The sequence below is a fragment of the Bubalus bubalis genome, chromosome 13 (assembly GCF_019923935.1).
Source record: "Bubalus bubalis isolate 160015118507 breed Murrah chromosome 13, NDDB_SH_1, whole genome shotgun sequence".
NCBI lineage: Eukaryota > Metazoa > Chordata > Mammalia > Artiodactyla > Bovidae > Bubalus > Bubalus bubalis.
Window position 1 is genome coordinate 60,040,851 of NC_059169.1, and position 19,246 is coordinate 60,060,096.

At 41.9% G+C, this 19,246-nt stretch overlaps 1 protein-coding gene across 1 annotated transcript in view; it reads left to right on the plus strand.

Moving 5' to 3' along the window:
- Window positions 1–18,685, plus strand: part of B3GLCT (beta 3-glucosyltransferase) — a 121,408-nt gene extending 102,723 nt beyond the window's left edge. The window contains exons 14-15 of the mRNA XM_044927321.2: window positions 5,114–5,258; window positions 16,686–18,685. Coding sequence (XP_044783256.2) covers window positions 5,114–5,258; window positions 16,686–16,853 — 313 coding nt within the window. The 3' untranslated portion in view covers window positions 16,854–18,685. The remainder of the gene's footprint in view (window positions 1–5,113; window positions 5,259–16,685) is intronic.
- The last annotated feature ends 561 nt before the right edge of the window (window positions 18,686–19,246 follow it).

Genomic DNA, 19,246 nt, shown 5'->3' on the forward strand with positions numbered 1-19,246 from the left:
TGGAGATGCAGTTTTACAGGGTCCAGGGGACAAATGAATAAGCAGATGCATGAACACTGGTACTGATCTTTATATGACTAACATGGACCAGTGTCATGTTCTGTTCATAGCAGCACTTCACAAAGATGCAGAAACATTCTTCATGAGATTGTCTCATTTCTGCCTTTGATAAAAGCTGCAGGCATAATAGTTTCTCTGATGTTACAAGAGACTTTTCTGATGATCTAGCTTAAGAACCAACATGCTTTTTTTCTAAACAGCAAGTCAGAATCAATCAATGGCTTTTAAAAACCAGTTAATGGATCACAACCAACATTTAAAAATAATGAAATATAGAACAGAACAGAATAAAATAGATATATTATGTAGCAAATGTTATGTGTATTTTTCAGTTTTACACACATACACAAAACATAAATGGTTACATATGGACTGTGTTTCTTGTTTCCTCACTGTGGTTTAGAGTCGAGTAAGTTTTTGAAAACCATTGCTTTAAATTAAGCCCCAGTTATCAGGGATAACCCAGGAATGTGGACTCCAGTGATGTATGTGTGGAAAATGAGACCTTTGCACTATTAGAATCCAGCTGTCTGTTTTCCACTTTGTTGCTTACTCCTTGAAAGTTTGGGTAATTAGAGATAATTAGTTCAATAACTGTTTTCTTAAAAAGTGCTTACATATGTTTGGGTATGAAGCTGTGCTCAGGATGTCATTGGTGATCTGGCTCCTCCTTGGAAGAGGCCTCGGCTCTGTTGCCCAGAGAGGCCACCATGACCTGTTCATCTGCTCAGAGCCCAGCACAGGTCTGGCCTGTTTCTGACACACTTCTGCAGGTGTCTTGATTTGCAGGTATGCCCTTGGCAAGTCCCTGACTCCTATTTTAGTCTTCCTTATTTTAAAACTATTTTTAAAATTACTGTATTGTATACTAAAGGAAGTCATATCATTAGTCTTATAGCCTTTCAACATCTTTTTTATAATTAACATTTTTTACTTTTATTTTTTTAACTGATGATTTACACAGTGTTGTGCTCATTTCTGCTGTACAGCAAAGTGACTCAGTTATATAGCCATTCTTCTCAAATATTCTTTTCCACCATGGTTTATCCCAGGAGACTGGATATAGTTCCTGTGCTATTCAATAGGACCTTGTAGTTTATCATTCTAAATGAAATAGCTTACATCTATAAGGAGAAGATGTTCAAGCTGGTTTTAGAAAAGGCAGAGGAACCAGAGATCAAATTGCCAACATCTGCTGGATCATGGAAAAAGCAAGAGAGTTCCAGAAAAACATCTATTTCTGCTTTATTGACTGTGCCAAAGCCTTTGACTGTGTGGATCACAATAAACTGTGGAAAATTCTGAAAGAGATGGGAATATCAGACCACCTGATCTGCCTCTTGAGAAATTTGTATGCAGGCCAGGAAGCAACAGTTAGAACTGGACATGGAACAACAGACTGGTTCCAAATAGGAAAAGGAGTACGTCAAGGCTGTATATTGTCACCCTGTCTATTTAACTTCTATGCAGAGTACATCATGAGAAACGCTGGGCTGGAAGAAGCACAAGCTGGAATTAAGATTGCCGGGAGAAATATCAATAACCTCAGATATGCAGATGACACCACCCTTATGGCAGAAAGTGAAGAGAAACTCAAAAGCCTCTTGATGAAAGTGAAAGAGGAGAGTGAAAAAGTTGGCTTAAAGCTCAACATTCAGAAAACTAAGATCATGGCATCCGGTCCCATCACTTCATGGGAAATAGATGAGGAAACAGTGGAAACAGTGTCAGACTTTATTTTTCTGGGTTCCAAAATCACTGCAGATGGTGACTGCAGCCATGAAATTAAAAGACACTTCCTCCTTGGAAGGAAAGTTATGACCAACCTAGATAGCATATTCAAAAGCAGAGACATTACTTTGCCAACAAAGGTCCGTCTAGTCAAGGCTATGGTTTTTCCTGTGGTCATGTATGGATGTGAGAGTTGGACTGTGAAGAAGGCTGAGTGCCGAAGAATTGATGCTTTTGAGCTGTGGTGTTGGAGAAGACTCTTGAGAGTCCCTTGGACTGCAAGGAGATCCAACCAGTCCATTCTGAAGGAGATCAGCCCTGGGATTTCTTTGGAAGGACTGATGCTAAAGCTGAAACTCCAGTACTTTGGCCACCTCATGCGAAGAGTTGACTCATTGGAAAAGACCCTGACGCTGGGAGGGATTTGGGGCAGGAGGAGAAGGGGACGACAGAGGATGAGATGGCTGGATGGCATCACTGACTCGATGGACGTGAGTCTCAGTGAACTCCGGGAGTTGGTGATAGACAGGGAGGCCTGGCGTGCTGTGATTCATGGGGTCGCAAAGAGTCGGACATGACTGAGCGACTGGTCTGATCTGATCTGATCTGATAAGGAGAAGGAAATGGCATCCCACTCCAGTATTCTTGCCTGGAGAATTCCGTGGACAGTGGAGCCTGGTGGGCTGCAGTCCATGGGGTTGCAGAGTCGGACATGACTGACTAGCACCTACATCCATAACTCTAAACCCCCACTCCATCCCTCTTCCCCCCTTGGTAACCACAAGTCTCTTTTCTATGAGTCTGTTTCTGTTTTGTAGATAGATTCATTTGTGCCATATTTTAGATCCCACATAAAAAGCGCTGTCGCATGGTATTTGTCTTTCTTTCTGACAACTTCACTTAGTATGATAACCTCTAGTTGCATCCATGTTGCTGCAAGTGGCATTATTTCATTTTGTTTTTAATGACTGAGTAGCATTCCATTGTGGGTGTGTGCGTGCGTGTGTGTGTGTGTGTGTATTGCATCGTTTTTATCCATTCATCTGTTAGACGTTTTAATTTCCACATCTTGGCTGCTGTGAATAGTGCTGTGAATGCAGAGGTGCACGTCTCTTTTGAATTATAGTTTTGTCTGAGTGGGACTGTTGGATCATATGGTAATTCTAATTTTAGTTTTCTGAAGAACCTCTATACTATTTTGCATAGTGACCACATCAGCTTACATTCTTACCTACAGTGTGAGAGAGTTCCCTGTTCTCCACACCCTCTTCAGCATTTGTTATTTGTAGACTTTTTAATGATGGCCATTTTGACCAGTGTGAGGTGGTGCCTCGTTGTAGTTTTAGATTCTCATTTCTGTAATAATTAGCGATGTTGAACATCTTTTCCTGTGCCTGTTGGCTATCTGTATGTCTTCTTAGGAGAAATGTCTGTTAAAGTCTTCTGCTCAGTGTTTGGCTTGTTTTTCTGTTGAGCTGTATGAGCTATTTGTATATTTTGGAGATTAAGCCCTTGTTGCATCATTTGCAAATATTTTCACCCATTCCATAGGTTGTCTTTCTTTTATGACTTCTTTGCTGTACAAAAGCTTGTAAGTTTGATTAGGTCCCATTTGTTTATTTTATTTCTATTGTCTTGGGAGGCTGACCTAAGAAAAATCATTGTAGCATTTATGTTGGAGAAGGTTTTACCTATGCTGTTTTCTAATTTTATGGTATCTGTCTTACATTTAAAGTCTTTAAGCCATTTTGAGAGTCACTGATGAATGCTCGATTTTTAAGAGAGGCAGTTCATGGTGAGTTTTCACACTTGCAGTTCCCTTTTGTATAGTTCACAGCACCATTTTTCTCCTTGTACAGCCCTATTTCCTTGTATCACCTTAAATAAAGAGCTTCTTTTTCGTCTTGTCGTACTCCATCCAGTCTTGTGACATGTCAGCAAAGGCAGGGAGTCTTCCATGTTGCTGCGTCACCGGCCGTGGTCACTGGTGCTGGTTACACAGTTCTGAACTGAGCCCCGCTGAGCAGGAACGGATGCGTTTGCATCGGGGACTGTGCTCAAGGGCTCTGTCCTCTTTCCCTCCCTCAAGAAGAGCTTTACAAACACGGATCAGCAGACCTTTATTGAGGACTTACTGTGAGACCCTCTATTTGACGATGGGAATATATGGATACATAGATAGTTTTGCCGTCAGTAAAGTCTTTGCTTATAGGGAATGAACTTGTGAATCATTTTAGTCCTATCAGCTCTCGGGTTATTCATGATACAAAAACATCTAGTACTACTCTAGGACCAGAAGGGAAACTAGAAACTGATCTGTGCTTAAAAAGAAGAGAATTTATTGCAGGAACTTGGTACAAGGTATTGGAAAGGGCCAGAGGACTAAAAGGGAGCTGGTGGCTTTACCCAGAGCTCAGTAACTCCAGGAAGTGCTGTTGTTCCCGAGGCTGGAGGAGCAGAAGATGCTGGATTTGGGAGCCGCTGGCACAGGTTGCTGCGGCCACCGCTGCTGTCAGGCTAGCAACGCAGCACCCGGGGCGGACCCGGGACTGGCTGCCACTGCTGCTTGGGAACTGTCCCTAGAGCTCTGCCAGCCTGTGCCAGCGTTCCTGGAGCCTGTGGCTCCCGCATGCCCAACACCTGCCTCTGGCTAGAGACCAGCTGAGCCAGGAGCAGACGGCCTCCTCCAGGGATGTGCCCCTTGTTGTCAGGATGAAGCTGGGATGTAGCTGGCCAGGGAGTCTGGAGGGCACTGCAAAGTCTCCAGCTTCCTGCAGTGCTAGGGAGAGCGCAGAAAGGCGGGGACAGTGTGAGTTCCACTGGGAGGTGCCCGGTGTATCAGGTCAGGCAGCATTTTAGCACCAGTGGAGGCCAATCAGTCTCTTTCTCCCACCACCCTTCTCGAAATCACCTCATGGAGGCTTCTGTGAGCAGGAATCATGTGGACCACGCATATTTTCCAGTTAGATTTGATCTCATTGTCAGTTATCACCTGTATGACTTAGGTACCTTGTATATCCGGGTCCATCTGCCTGCTGGGGGAATGTTGGCAGATTTTGTTACTGATCTCATTAAGCATGTGTGAACTTATGAACTCTTCTAATTTTCCAGTGACATACTAGAAAGAGAATACTGCCTATTTATTTGTGTATAAGATATATATGAAGAAATACGCTTATTAAATAACTTAAGAGTGATTTTTATGAAACACTACTGATGTTGACATCTTTATGAGAAACGTGGCTCTCAACTCTATTTCCTCATTTAGATGACCAGTCGCAAGGCCCTAACTGCCTTCTCTGTCTGCTCTGGCTTCCCCCAGAATGGTTTTCAGCAAAGAGGCCATCAGGAGACTTCTCGCCAGCAAGTGTCGCTGCTACGGCAACGATGCTCCAGATGACATGGTCCTAGGCATGTGCTTCAGTGGCTTAGGAATCCCCGCGACTCACAGCCCTCTCTTCCATCAGGTGAGAAAAAGGGTTTTAGTCCCACCTCAGAGCGGGAGATGGGGATTTTCTTCTCACTTGAAGATCCTACTTTTTTCTCTTCACGTATTCTTCTGGAAACAGTCTTAAGAACTGTGTAGATAGGCTCCAGGCGGGGACATCTTTAACTAGACCTGTTTGTCCAGAGGGTTGATGCTGAACCTGTACAGCATGAAGACAGAACGCAGAAACATGTGCAGAATGAAATGGTGTTTCACCTGCATCCTTGCATGCGGGACCAGGCAGAAGCTGTTCCTTCCCCCCACCGCCTTTTGCGTTAAAAAAAAAATTGATGGCATTTAGAAACTGTCAGATGCTATTTAGAAATATCAGGACTGACCCAATATTGTCCTGCTTACCACCGAGTGTTGGCAGTTCTCCACTGGCCTCAGTCTTTATAGCATTGGCTGCGTTTTTATTGGGCTTTCTCCCCTTTGGGTGCTATTAAACTAATTAAATTTCAGTATAGTATCTCAATAAGCATATATTCTGGGGTTTATAGAAGAGATGAGGTTATGTTCACAAGGGGTGGTTGGCGCTAATAAGGTCACCATCCTGCAATGTGGGGTAAGAAGGAAATCCAATTACAGTATTTTTACATATTATGTAAAATTTTACAAAATAACCATAGCTCACACCCATTGTTGAGAAACTGAAAGCTTTTTGAAATTGGAAATATCTAAATGCACATGTATTTTAAGTGTCCTCCCTTACATTGAAAATATAGTTGTCATGCTTATTCAATAACCAGTAGCCATACAGAGACTTGGGCATGACAGAAATAGCCCTGTAGGAGAACTTGAGCAAGGCACAGAGAGTGCATAAGTTACCAGCAAAGGCAGAACCCATTTTTTGCGTTCTCGAGGACTGCAAGGAAGGATAAAAAAAAGAACTCTACAATAAGAAATGTCTGAGAAGCCACCTCCTTGGTACAAGTCGGAAGGTACTTGGCCATCTTTTAAAACCTTGAGCCTATATGTGATGTTCTGAGGACTTAGAAAAGCAGGTTATCCTCTCTGACCCCTCTCTCTTGTTCTATCTCATAATGTTTCACTCACAGAGAGGAAGAACAATGAAAACTGTGGGTGTATAAGGGAAATAATTTGTCACTGGTAATATCACAGTCTTGGGGCTTCCCAGGTGGCTCAGTGGTAAAGAACCCGATGCAAGAGTTGCAGGTTCGATCCCTGGGTGGGGAAGATCCCCTGGAGGAAGGCATGGGAACCCACTCCAGTATTCTCGGCTGGAGAAATCCCATGGCCAGAGGAGACTGCTGGGCTACAGTCCCAGGGGCCGCAGAGAGTTGGACACGACTGAGCACACAGCACACATCACAGTCTTAGTTTTTTATAGCAGCTTCTTTACGGAAGAATTCATTAGTAAATGAAGCGGTAAGGAGAAAAGAAAGAAGGAAAATAATCAGTAAATAAAAGTCCTTTGAAAGTAATTTAAAAAGTGTTGTTTCCCAAACATTAAAACTCATGATTTTGCTAATTCACATAATACATTTTAAACCTTTCCAAAGTCAAAAAGTGTGCTCAAAACCCATCCTCCCCAACAGACACTGCTTTATCTTCCAATTCTTAAGCCTCTTTTAAGAGAGTTTGCCCTGATTTGGACATTACTTTCCATTTGTAATGTTTGAACACTGGAAAGAGTTGGATGATACGTGAGTGACTAGTACTTTCACAGAAGAGAGTGTATCTGTTCATATTGAGAAAGAGAAAAAAAATCTAGGATTCTTGGTGAGTTAGAGTGGGTGTGTGGAAACAAGCTGGATTCAAAGTTGCCTGGGCCCCATTCCTTCTCTTTTGAGTCAGGGAAGGTTATTGTGAAATCACAGGTTCAGAACAGACCTCAAGGAGTGTGTAGTATAGCTCTCTGTTAAAAACAAAGTGTCTACAGCATGTGGTTTTTCTGCGGTTCCAAAATTATATGCCACTAATGGGTATAACTGTGGTCCGTGTGATAAGATTGATTGTTTTCTGTGATTATGGTTTGTGTGTCTGCCCTCTGATGCCTCAATGAATCAGCCTTGTCTAACTCAATGAAATTAAGCCGTGCTGTGTGTGGCCACCCAAAATGGGCGGGTCATGGTGGAGAGGTCTGACAGAATGTGGTCCACTGGAGAGGGGAATGGCAAACCACTTCAGTATTCTTGCCTTGAGAACCCCATAAACAGAATGAAAAGACAAAATGATAGGATACTGAAAGAGGAACTCCCCAGGTCGGTAGGTGCCCAATATGCTACTATGGAGAAATAACTCCAGAAAGAATGAAGGGATGGAGCCAAAGCAAAAACAATACCCAGTTGTGGATATGACTTGTGATAGAAGGAAGGTCCGATGCTGTAAAGAGCAATATTGCATAGGAACCTGGAATGTTAGGTCCATGAATCAAGTCAAATTGGAAGTAGTCAAACAGGAGATGGCAAGACTGAACGTTGACATTCAAGGAAATCAGCAAACTAAAGTGTACTAGAATGGGTGAATTTAACTCAGATGACCATTTTATCTACTACCGTGGGCAGGAATCCCTTAGAAGAAATGGAGTAGCCATCATGGTCAACAAAAGAGTCCGAAATGCAGTACTTGGATGCAATCTCAAAAATGACAGAATGATCTCTGTTCGTTTCCAAGGCAAACCATTCAATATCACAGTAAACTAAGCCTATGCCCCTGGAGAAGGAAATGGCAACCCACTCCAGTGTTCTTGCCTGGAGAATCCCAGGGATGGGGGAGCCTGGTGGGCTGCCGTCTCTGGGGTCGCACAGAGTCGGACACGACTGAAGCGACTCAGCAGCAGCAGCAGCAGCAAGCCTATGCCCCAACCAGTAATGCTGAAGAAGCTGAAGTTGAACGGTTCTATGAAGACCTACAAGACCTCTTAGAACTAACACCCAAAAAAGATGTCCTTTTCATTATAGGGGACTGGAATGCAAAAGTAGGAAGTCAAGAGACACCTGGGGTAACAGGCAAATTTGGCCTTGGAATATGGAATGAAGCAGGGCAAACACTAAGAGAGTTTTGCCAAGAGAACGCACTGGTCATAGCAAACACCCTCTTCCAACAACACAAGAGAAGACTCTACACATGGACATCACCAGATGGTCAACACTGAAATCAGATTGATTACATTCTTTGCAGCCAAAGAAGGAGAAGCTCTATACAGTCAGCAAAAACAAGACCGGGAACTGACTGTGGCTCAGATCATGAACTCCTTATTGCCAAATTCAGACTTAAATTGAAGAAAGTAGGGAAAACCACTAGACCATTCAGGTATGACCTAAATCAAATCCTTTATGACTTATAGAGTGGAAGTAAGAAATAGATTTAAGGGGCTAGATCTGATAGACAGAGTGCTTGATTAACTATGGACAGAGGTTTGTGACATTGTACAGGAGACAGGGATCAAGACCATCCCCATGGAAAAGAAATGCAAAAAAGCAAAATGGCTGTCTGGGGAGGCCTTACAAATAGCTGTGAAAAGAAGAGAAGCCAAAGCAAAGGAGCAAAGGAAAGATATAAGCATCTGATTGCAGAGTTCCAAAGAATAGCAAGGAGAGATTAGAAAGCCTTCCTCAGCGATCAATGCAAAGAAATAGAGGAAAACAACAGAATGGGAAAGACTAGAGGTCTCTTCAAGAAAATTAGAGATACCAAGGGAACATTTCATGCAAAGATGGGCTTGATAAAGTAGAGAAATGATATGGACCTAACAGAAGCAGAAGATATTAAGAAGAGGTGGCAAGAAGACACAGAAGAACTATACAAAAAAGAGCTTCATGACCCAGTGATCACGATGGTGTGATCACTCACCTAGACCCAGACATCCTGGAATGTGAAGTCAAGTGGGCCTTAGGAAGCATCACTATGAACAAAGCTAGTGGAGGTGATGGAATTCCAGTTGAGCTATTTCAAATCATGGAAGATGATGCTCTGAAAGTGCTGCACTCAATATGCCAGCAAATTAGGAAAACACAGCAGTGGCCACAGGACTGGAAAAGGTCCGTTTTCATTCCAATCCCAAAGAAAGGCAATGCCAAAGAATGCTCAAACTACCGCACAATTGCACTCATCTCACACGCTAGTAAAGTAATGCTCAAAATTCTCCAAGCCAGGCTTCAGCAATACGTGAACTGTGAACTTCTAGATGTTCAAGCTAGTTTTAGGAAAGGCAGAGGAACCAGAGATCAAATTGCCAAGATCTGCTGGATCATCAAAAAAGCAAGAGAATTCCAGAAAAACATCTATTTCTGCTTTATTGACTATGCCAAAGCCTTTGACTGTGTGGATCACAATAAACTGTGGAAAATTCTGAAAGAGATGGAAATACCACACCATCTGACCTGCCTCTTGCGAAACCTATATACAGATCAGGAAGCCACAGTTAGAACTGGACATGGAACAACAGACTGGTTCCAAATAGGAAAAGGAGTACGTCAAGGCTGTACACCCTGCTTATTTAACTTATATGCAAAGTCCATCATGAGAAACACTGGGCTGGAAGAAGCACAAGCTGGAACCAAGATTGCCGGGAGAAATATCAATAACCTCAGATATGCAGATGACACCACCCTTATGGCAGAAAGTGAAGAGAAACTAAAAAGCCTTTTGATGAAAGTGAAAGAGGAGAGTGAAAAAGTTGGCTTAAAGCTCAACATTCAGAAAACGAAGATCATGGCATCCGGTCCCATCACTTCATGGGAAATAGATGGGGAAACAGTGGAAACAGTGTCAGACTTTATTTTTGGGGGCTCCAAAATCACTGCAGATGGTGATTGCAGCCATGAAATTAAAAGACGCTTACTCCTTGGAAGGAAAGTTATGACCAACCTAGATAGCATATTCAAAAGCAGAGACATTACTTTGCCAACAAAGGTCCGTCTAGTCAAGGCTATGGTTTTTCCAGTAGTCATGTATGGATGTGAAAGTTGGACTGTGAAGAAGGCTGAGCGCCGAAGAATTGATGCTTTTGAACTGTGGTGTTGGAGAGGACTCTTGAGAGTCCCTTGGACTGCAAGGAGATCCAACCAGTCCATTCTAAAGGAGATCAGTCCTGGGATTTCTTTGGAAGGACTGATGCTAAAGCTGAAACTCCAGTACTTTGGCCACCTCATGCGAAGAGTTGACTCATTGGAAAAGACTCTGATGCTGGGAGGGATTGGGGGCAAGAGGAGAAGGGGACGACAGAGAATGAGATGGCTGGATGGCATCACCGACCCGATGGACATGAGTTTGTGTGAACTCCGGGAGTTGGTGATGGACAGGGAGGCCTGGCGTGCTGGGATTCATGGGGTCACAAAGAGTCGGACACGACTGAGCGACTGAACTGAATGGGTATGGCATGGCCAGTGAATCTTGTGAAGAAAATTGTCAAAGTAACCATTTGAGGACTCTGGAAGTCAACCAGAAAGCATCGAGAAGCGTGAAATCCTGAAAAACTACTATAGTTTGGGGGTAATAGCAACAGAGTCTGAGGCCTTTCTGGCTGAAACCCCCAATCCTACCTGATTTCCATCCCAGCTTGATTAGAGAGAGCAGCAGTTTGACCAGTATGGGCCAGGTTGGAAAAAAAAACAAGTTTTCTGTCAGGGGGTGAACTTGATTGGGAAAGAGATGAAAACCACAGGTGTGCCAGCTAAAATTGTCAAACTTGGGTAGGAAACAAACAAGAAAAACCCACATCTTCACTGGCCTGAGATTGTAGTTTCAATTATGGTGAAGAAATTTATTGTCAGAAGTTTATATGTAATCCCCTGGACATAAGAGCCTAGTAGGGCTAGATGGCTTCCCTGGTGGCTCATCGGTAAAGAATCTGCCTGCAGTGCAGGAGATGTGGGTTCCATCCCTGGGTTGGGAAGATCCACTTGAGGAGAAAATAGCAACCTACTCCAGTTTTCCTGTCTGGGGAAATCCCATGGATAGGGGAGTCTGGCAGGCTATCTAGTCCTTGGGATCACAAAGAGTCGGACTCGACTGAGTCACTAAACAAGGCAGGGCTGGATAAGCCAGCCACAGTTCTCTGGCCCACTGGGAAGCTCTGTGCGTGCACATGGGATGGTGATGAACCTGAGAGAAAGTCAAGGCCAAGGCATGTTTGAAAATCCACTGAAGTTTTGAACGTCCTTTGCAATCCAAATGTAGACTGAAGCTTTATGGACTTGAGATGTCTGAGTCCAATCTCTGCCTATAGTATAATCTAATACAGTTGATTAGATTAAGTTGCTCAGGCATAGGAGTGACTTGTAGAAAATCATACTAAAAAATGAGAATTAAAGCTTGAGGAAAAAAGCAGCCACACATTCCAGGGAGAAGGCGTCTATGGTATAAGTTCAATTAAGTTAGTCTTTTATAAAGAGTAGTAAAAGTGAACAAATTTGTGAGTTGCTATAACACATTATTTAAAATAGCCAGTTTCCAACCAATTATGGTGAAAGTTGCAAAGAAACATATTCAGGGAGAAATGTAGTCAACAGAAATGGACTCTGAATGGGACCAGGTATTAGATTTGACAGACCAAGGCTTCAAAGCACCTAATTAAAAAATTAAAAAAAAAACTATAATCAAATAATTAAAGGAAAATATTACAGTAACTCAATGAATAGCAAATCTTAATAGAAAGATAGAAACTTTAATAAAGAACCAGATGGAAACTCTATAGTTGTAAAACCCAACAAATGAAATGAGAAATTACCTAAATGAACTTAACAGTAGATTGGAGATGCAAAAGAAACAATCAGTAAGTTTGAAGGCAAATGAATAGAAATTACCTAATCCAAAGAACAGAAACGAGACTAAAGAAAAATGAACATGTCCTCAAAGTGGTAAAACATAAAGTATATCAACGTACATTTAATGGGAGTTCTTTTTAAAAAGAGAAGGGAGAAAAAAATGGGACAGTTTTTTTTTTGTTGTTTTTTTTTTAAGAAGAAAGAACATTTTCTCAAATGTTGTAATGAGACGCAATCTGTTGGTCTGAGGAACTCAACAAGGCCCTTACAGGAGAATCTGGAAAAGATTACACATGAACATGTTCAGTCGTTGAAAAACAATGACGAAGTGAAAACCTTAATAAAAAAACCTAATGAAAATTGAAATTAAAATGTTATTGGCTAATGTCTCATTAGAAATAATAGAGACCTGAAGGCAGAAAGAAAAGGAAGAATTTAACCAACAATTTGTATCAGTAAAACTATCCTTCCAAAATGAAAGTGGAATAAAGACATGCAGTTCAGTTCAGTTTAGTTCAGTCGCTCAGTCATGTCCGACTCTTTGCGACCCCATGAATCGCAGCACACCAGGCCTCCCTGTGCATCACCAACTCCCAGAGTTCACTCAAACTCACGTCCATCGAGTTGGTTATGCCATCCAGCCATCTCATTCTCTGTCGTCCCCTTCTCCCCTTGCCCCCAATCCCTCCCAGCATCAGAGTTTTTTCCAATGAGTCAACTCTTCGCATGAGGTGGCCAAAGTACTGGAGTTTCAGCTTTAGCATCAGTCCTTCCAAAGAACACCCAGGACTGATCTCCTTTAGAATGGACTGGTTGGATCTCCTTGCAGTCCAAGGGACTCTCAAGAGTCTTCTCCAACACCACAGTTCAAAAGCATCAATTCTTCGGCACTCAGCCTTCTTCACAGTCCAACTTTCACATCCATACATGACCACAGGAAAAACCATAGCCTTGACCAGACGAACCTTTGTTGGCAAAGTAATGTCTCTGCTTTTGAATATGCTATCTAGGTTGGTCATAACTTTCCTTCCAAGGAGTAAGCGTCTTTTAATTTCATGGCTGCAATCACCATCTGCAGTGATTTTGGAGCCCCCAAAAATAAAGTCTAACACTGTTTCCCCATCTATTTCCCATGAAGTGATGGGACCGGATGCCATGATCTTAGTTTTCTGAATGTTGAGCTTTAAGCCATTACCAGATAAACAAAAAGTGAGAAGAACTTTTTGCTAGCAGACATTCCCTTCCCTTAAAAAAAGCTAAAGAAAATCCTTTGGGCTGAGAGAAAATGATACCATGTGGTACCTGGAATATATAAGTGAGTGATTAAGTACACTGGAAAGACCATATGTATATACATGCTTGTGTATATATATACACGTGTATAAAAAATTAAGAAAAATGTGAGCATAAAATATCTGTATGTGTATATACACATATCTTTCCACAAGCACTGGAACAAAGGGAATCACTTTGCAGTACACCTGAAACTAACGCAACGCTGTAAATTAACTATATTTCAATTTAAAAAATGGTATAAAAAACTAAAAAAAAAACATACCGTGCAAATCACAAGAGAGCTTGAGTGGCTATAGTAATATTAAAAACAATACATTTTAAGAACAGAAATATTAACTAGACAGAAAGTGGGACATTTCATGACAAAATGTCAATACATCAAGAGAAAAAATGATTATAATATAACACGTGTTTATAGCTAACAGATCTTCACATTACATGAACTAAATGGAATTGAAAGGAGAAACAGACAAGTATTAGCTACTGGTCACATAAAAAACATTTCATTTGACAATAGAATAAACTTTCTTTTTCAAATGTATATGGAATATTCTCTAGGATAGACCAGAAGCTAAGTCATATTGTTTTGCCCAATATATTTAAAAGGATTGAAAACATACATAGTACACCCCCAAGAACAGTGGAATGAAATTAGAATCAACAGAAAATGGAGACATTCCCCCAGTATTTGGAAATTAAACAACATGCTTTAAAATAACCCTTGGGCTGAAAAAAAAATAATCATAGGAAAATTAGAAAATGAGAACACAACATATCCAAAAATTTGAGTTCAGCTATCGAGTGATTAGTAGGAAATTTATAGTTTTAAATATGTTGTGCTGTGCTTCCCTGGTGGCTCAGACAGTGAAGAATCCACCTGCAGTGCAGGAGACCCCGGTTTGATCCCTCGGTCGGGAAGATTCTCTGGAGAAGGACACGGCAAACCCACTCCAGTATTCTTGCCTGGAGAATCCTATGACAGCGGAGGCTGGTGACCTTTGGACCCTGTGACCACAGGGTCACAAGGAGTCAGACACGACTGAACGACTAACACTCTCACTTTCACATGATAGAGTGTTAGTAGGAAATTTATAGTTTTAAACATGTTGTGCTGTGTTGTGCTTAGTCGCTCAGTCATGTCCGACTCTCTGCGATGTTAGGAAGGAACAAAGATATTAAATTACTAGTCTTAAGTTTCTACATTGAGAGCAGAAGAATATAAAATCAAATCTGAACTATGTGGAATAAAAGAAATATTAAAGATCAGAGCACAAATAATGAAATAGGAAACAGAATATCAGTTAAACCAAAAATTAGTTCTGGTCTGATTAACCTTTAACTAGCTTGACCAACAGAAAACCAGTTGTTCTGTTTTTGCTGTTGTTTGTTGGTTAGTTGCTAAGTTGTATCCAACTCTTTTGTTACCCTGAGGACTGTAGCCTGCCAGGCTTCCTTGTTCATGGGCTTTCCCAGGCGAAAATACAGGAGTGGGTAGCCATTCCGTTCTCCAGGGGATCTTCCCCACCCAGGGATCTATCCTGAGTCTCCTGCATTGCATCAGAGAGGATGTAAGTTGCCAAACCCAGAAGTGAAAAAGGGGCATCATTATATACCCTACCAAATTATACCAACAAATCAGACAGTTTAAATGAAGTGGAGAAATTTCTAGAATCACACTTTTTAAGCAAGTCTATTTCTTAAGAAATAGAAAATGTATTTAAACCTTTATACATTGATGAAACTGAATTCGAGAAGCAGCAAGAATGTTTCCCAACTCAGTTTATGATGCCACAGATGTATGCTGTATCCCCAGGAGCAAGCACTAAGAAGATCACTTAAAAAATAGCTAAAAAATTAACAAAGGGATTAAAATGGGATATCACAAAAGTAAACCAAAGGCCAGCATTTCTCTTGAACACAGATGTAAAAATTCATAATAAAATGTTAACCAGCAAATCTAGCAAAGTGTCAAAATTGTTGCTTGTTTTTCACACTTAAAAATGAACTGTTGGGAGATACAATTACATCTAAAAGGAAAAAATAAATCCATAATACCTTTGCCTCTATTGACGCAGATTCCAGAAGTGATTGATTGCATCTCAGGAGTCATCCATGGAAGTCAAGTGCAGGCTTATTAAGCATTCAGTTCAGTTCAGTTCAGTCGCTCAGACGTGTCCGACTCTTTGTGAAATCATTTCTGATAAATGAGGTCACGGAAAAGAACAAGACAAAACCGGAAAAGTAGAGTGCACCCAGAGCAGCATCTGTGATGCTCAGAAGTCTGTACTGCCTCTGATAATCAACCTCTGGGCTCAAATACCAAAGAGAATCGACACAGGCAGAGGGGGCGCTGTGTACACAGAGAGAGAGATGGCTTAAAACTGCAGGAGGACATAAGTTGGGCAAAATGTAAACCTTATCTGTAGAGATGACAGCTCGCTGAACAGTGCAACAAATGGAGGTTAAAACTATTTTAGACGCTTTACAGCTGTACTGAGCTATGATTTACATCCCATACACAGTTCTCACACAGTGATGGTGTGAATGGCAGCTTGAAACATCTTAGCAAATTTCCAGAGTTAGACCATCACAACCCTGGTCTTATGGCCCGATAGTCAGGCCCCCCACACTTCCCTTGAATGGCTTTGCAGCCATTCCCCACTGCATTTGCAGACCCAGGACACCACAGGTTCGCTTCGTGTCTCTACTGCTGTTACTGTTCAGTCACTAAATTGTGTCTCTTTGCGACCCTATGGACTGTAGCATTGTCCTTCATTATCTCCTGGAGTTTGCTCAGACTCACATCTATTGAGTCAATGATGCCATCCAGCCATCAACCATGTGTCTCTACAGTGCTGCCTTTTCTAGACCTGTCCTTGTCCCTGATGAGACCTGTGTTTCCCTTCTCTGAAAGACATATGCTTGATTCCACATCAGAACATCAGAAGAGCAACAGGAACCCCCAGAACGCTTTGCCCAACCTCGCCATACACACACCATGTATGGCCAGAGTTTCTTTAGACCTGGGAAGTAAGTTTTTCTGCCTCTCTGCAGAAGTTTTAATAGTAACTTCAATGACTTATCAAGGAAACCTTTTCATATTACCACAGTTGATCTCTCAGGGGCATGGCTGTGGAACCTAGGAGCAGAATGCGGCTGTGTTTGGAGCATTGTGCTGGGGTTAAGGAAGTAACTGGAGATGCAGAAGCAAAGAGCCTAGAGGCAGATTTTCCTGGAAAGGATTCTCCTCTTTGCTGTTAGATTCCCATAACCAACACCAGCTCTGGAAGGAAAGCAGTCGATCCACACATTTAAATGTTATTCTAAAGCAGGACTGTTCCCGGTGAGTGAGAGGGTGCGATTCTCTGTTCTGTCTGCAGGCGCGGCCCGTGGATTACCCTAAGGACTACCTGTCTCACCAGGTTCCCGTGTCTTTCCACAAGCACTGGAACATCGATCCCGTGAAGGTCTACTTCACGTGGCTGGCGCCCCGTGAGGAGGACCGAGCCAGACAGCAGAACCGAAGAGGCCTCAGAGAGGAGCTGTGAAGCACGGAGCCCACGGGCACGGGTCGGAGGCCGAGACTCGCGCTCTCCTGCTGGGCTGCGTCTCGAGGCTCACCTGTACGTGACACACGGCGTTGGAAGCGTCCTGACTGCAGGTGGACGTGTGATGTGGTCATTTTTGAGTTGGGGGCGGGGAAGAAGTCATAGAGAAAATAGATTTTTTTTCTTTTCTGGGGAAAAAAAATCACTTGCGTTGGCATTATGCAGTTCTTGTAATACACAATGATTACTGTGTATTTTTCAAGCTGTGAAACAGCAGCTTTATTTCTGTCACAGAAAAATAAATGGTACCAGAAGTCTCCTTCCTGTCCTCGCCCTTCATTATAACGGACGTGTCAGCTGGGCATGAGGCTGGAGAGACGTGACTGTCTTCACCATTATACATAAAATAAAGAAGAGAAGGTGTCTTGACCTGGATGTTACCATGGGGCCAACTTTTAAACCATACTATTGATGATCGAAATGATTTCCTGGTAACTCAGTAGGAAGACTGCTATATTAAGGATCATTCGTAAAACATCATAAAAGTCTAGCAAATGAAAAAAGCCCCTGGAGTCTGTAATCAGGGTTGTTATGTTTTATCTGTTTTTCTGTTTATGCCTCATAAAAAGAGAATAAGAAGTCTTCTGCGAGAGTTTTCTGCTTCTTTAGAGGTTCATCTGTGTTCTGTTTCTCCCTGAAGCCCTATTTTTATGACCTACTTATAACACAAAAGTGTACTGACTGCTGCCAGAAAAGTGTTCTCAGTATTTAAAAAACAGCGTTGTATTTTATTCAAGTCACTGAGTTCTGTGTAAAGTCTCATCAAGTATATTAAATTAATTGTACCTGGTATTTTATTCTTATTGTATATTACGTAATGACTCCAGACTCAGAAAGGACCTCCCCAGTGTCAGGGAGGGCTGCATGGTGATTTGGCAACTTCCCAGGGTTCTCAAGGAATTAAATCTGCAAACAGTACTTTGAAACTGCACTAATTTCCACATCATCGCTTTAATATATAGTAATTTAATACACTATTAATTTTTAAAGCTTATTCTGTATTTGACATTTAATTATATAATTCCATTTTCTAAAGGTCTTTGCACAAAATTTGATTTTACTGTGTCTTAAACTAATTTTGGCATAGTAAAATACTTTTTAAAAAATAAAAATTATTAATTTTGTTTATAATGTTTTTATATCCAAGCATAGGGTCTTAAAGCTGTGCCACCAAACGTACCCATGTGTGTGTTTTAACGATACATTTTTCTTGCAGCTTATAAGGATTTCCAAAACAATGCAATAGTATTTATCATTTTTCCAAACCAGCCAATACCAAGACTGGTGTGTTTTCAGTGATAACTGAACACACTGGATTCATTTCTCTGAAAGTGGATTTTGTGGTCTGTCCGGGGAATGGATCCAGCGTGATCGGTTGGGTGAGACGCGCCTGAAGGATTTACGCGTCTGGACGCCACGGCTGATGACGTCAGCACGCTGTAGCTGGGATTCCCGTCGCTGTCGCCGTCGTAGCCACCTTCGTGGTCCTGTAGTAACGCACCTGGAGGGCTGGGCTGCCTGACCCTGGAGAAAAGCCTTCAGCTCCTACTCGTGCCTGCCGTCGTCACACTCAGACGACAGTGTGTTCCTCTGACAGGACTGAACGTGAAGCATCTCTACGTGAAGGGCCTCATCAAGCTTTCTCTGTTACGATGACCTGTGCCTTCTGCTGATACCGGGGCGCCTCCTCTGGTACTTTTAGGTATTCTGTTAATTATGTTTACTTTTTGGAACTGTGTAAGCCTAACAATAAGTAAAAGGACTTTGCCTAAGTTTCTGATTTCTCCAATGTATTTATGAGTCCGAGTGGAGTGGGAGTGGGGAGGGCCATGGGGAAAAGGAAATAATGAAATCAGAGGAGGAAGTTGGCAGCTGGGTAAACACAGTTTTTAAAAAGAAAACTAAAAACCTATCCTTTTGAAAGGATAACCATGGACATTGAAGATGTATTTACACATGGTCTATAAAACCATTATCTATTTTATTATATAATGAATTGGAAATATGTTGAACTGATTCTCATAGAGTTCGTATCTTAAGAACTAGCTTTGAATCTGAACTTTCCTGGACAGACACTGTCCTTTGCATATTTTCTGTGCCTTTTAAATAGGAATTTACTTCAAATGGCTATTTTAATACTGGGGTATCACTGTCAAGGAGTTGCAGGTGGAGTCACTAGAATGCCATTTTTGCTTTTAAGCCACTTCTGCTGATAGAGCCAAAACAAGCTTCCTGACTAAATAGGACTTTTACATTTTGTAGCAAAACAGAAATCCAAACATAAACACAGCCTTTACAGACTGTTTGGGAACAAAGGGCCATGGGCATGCGAC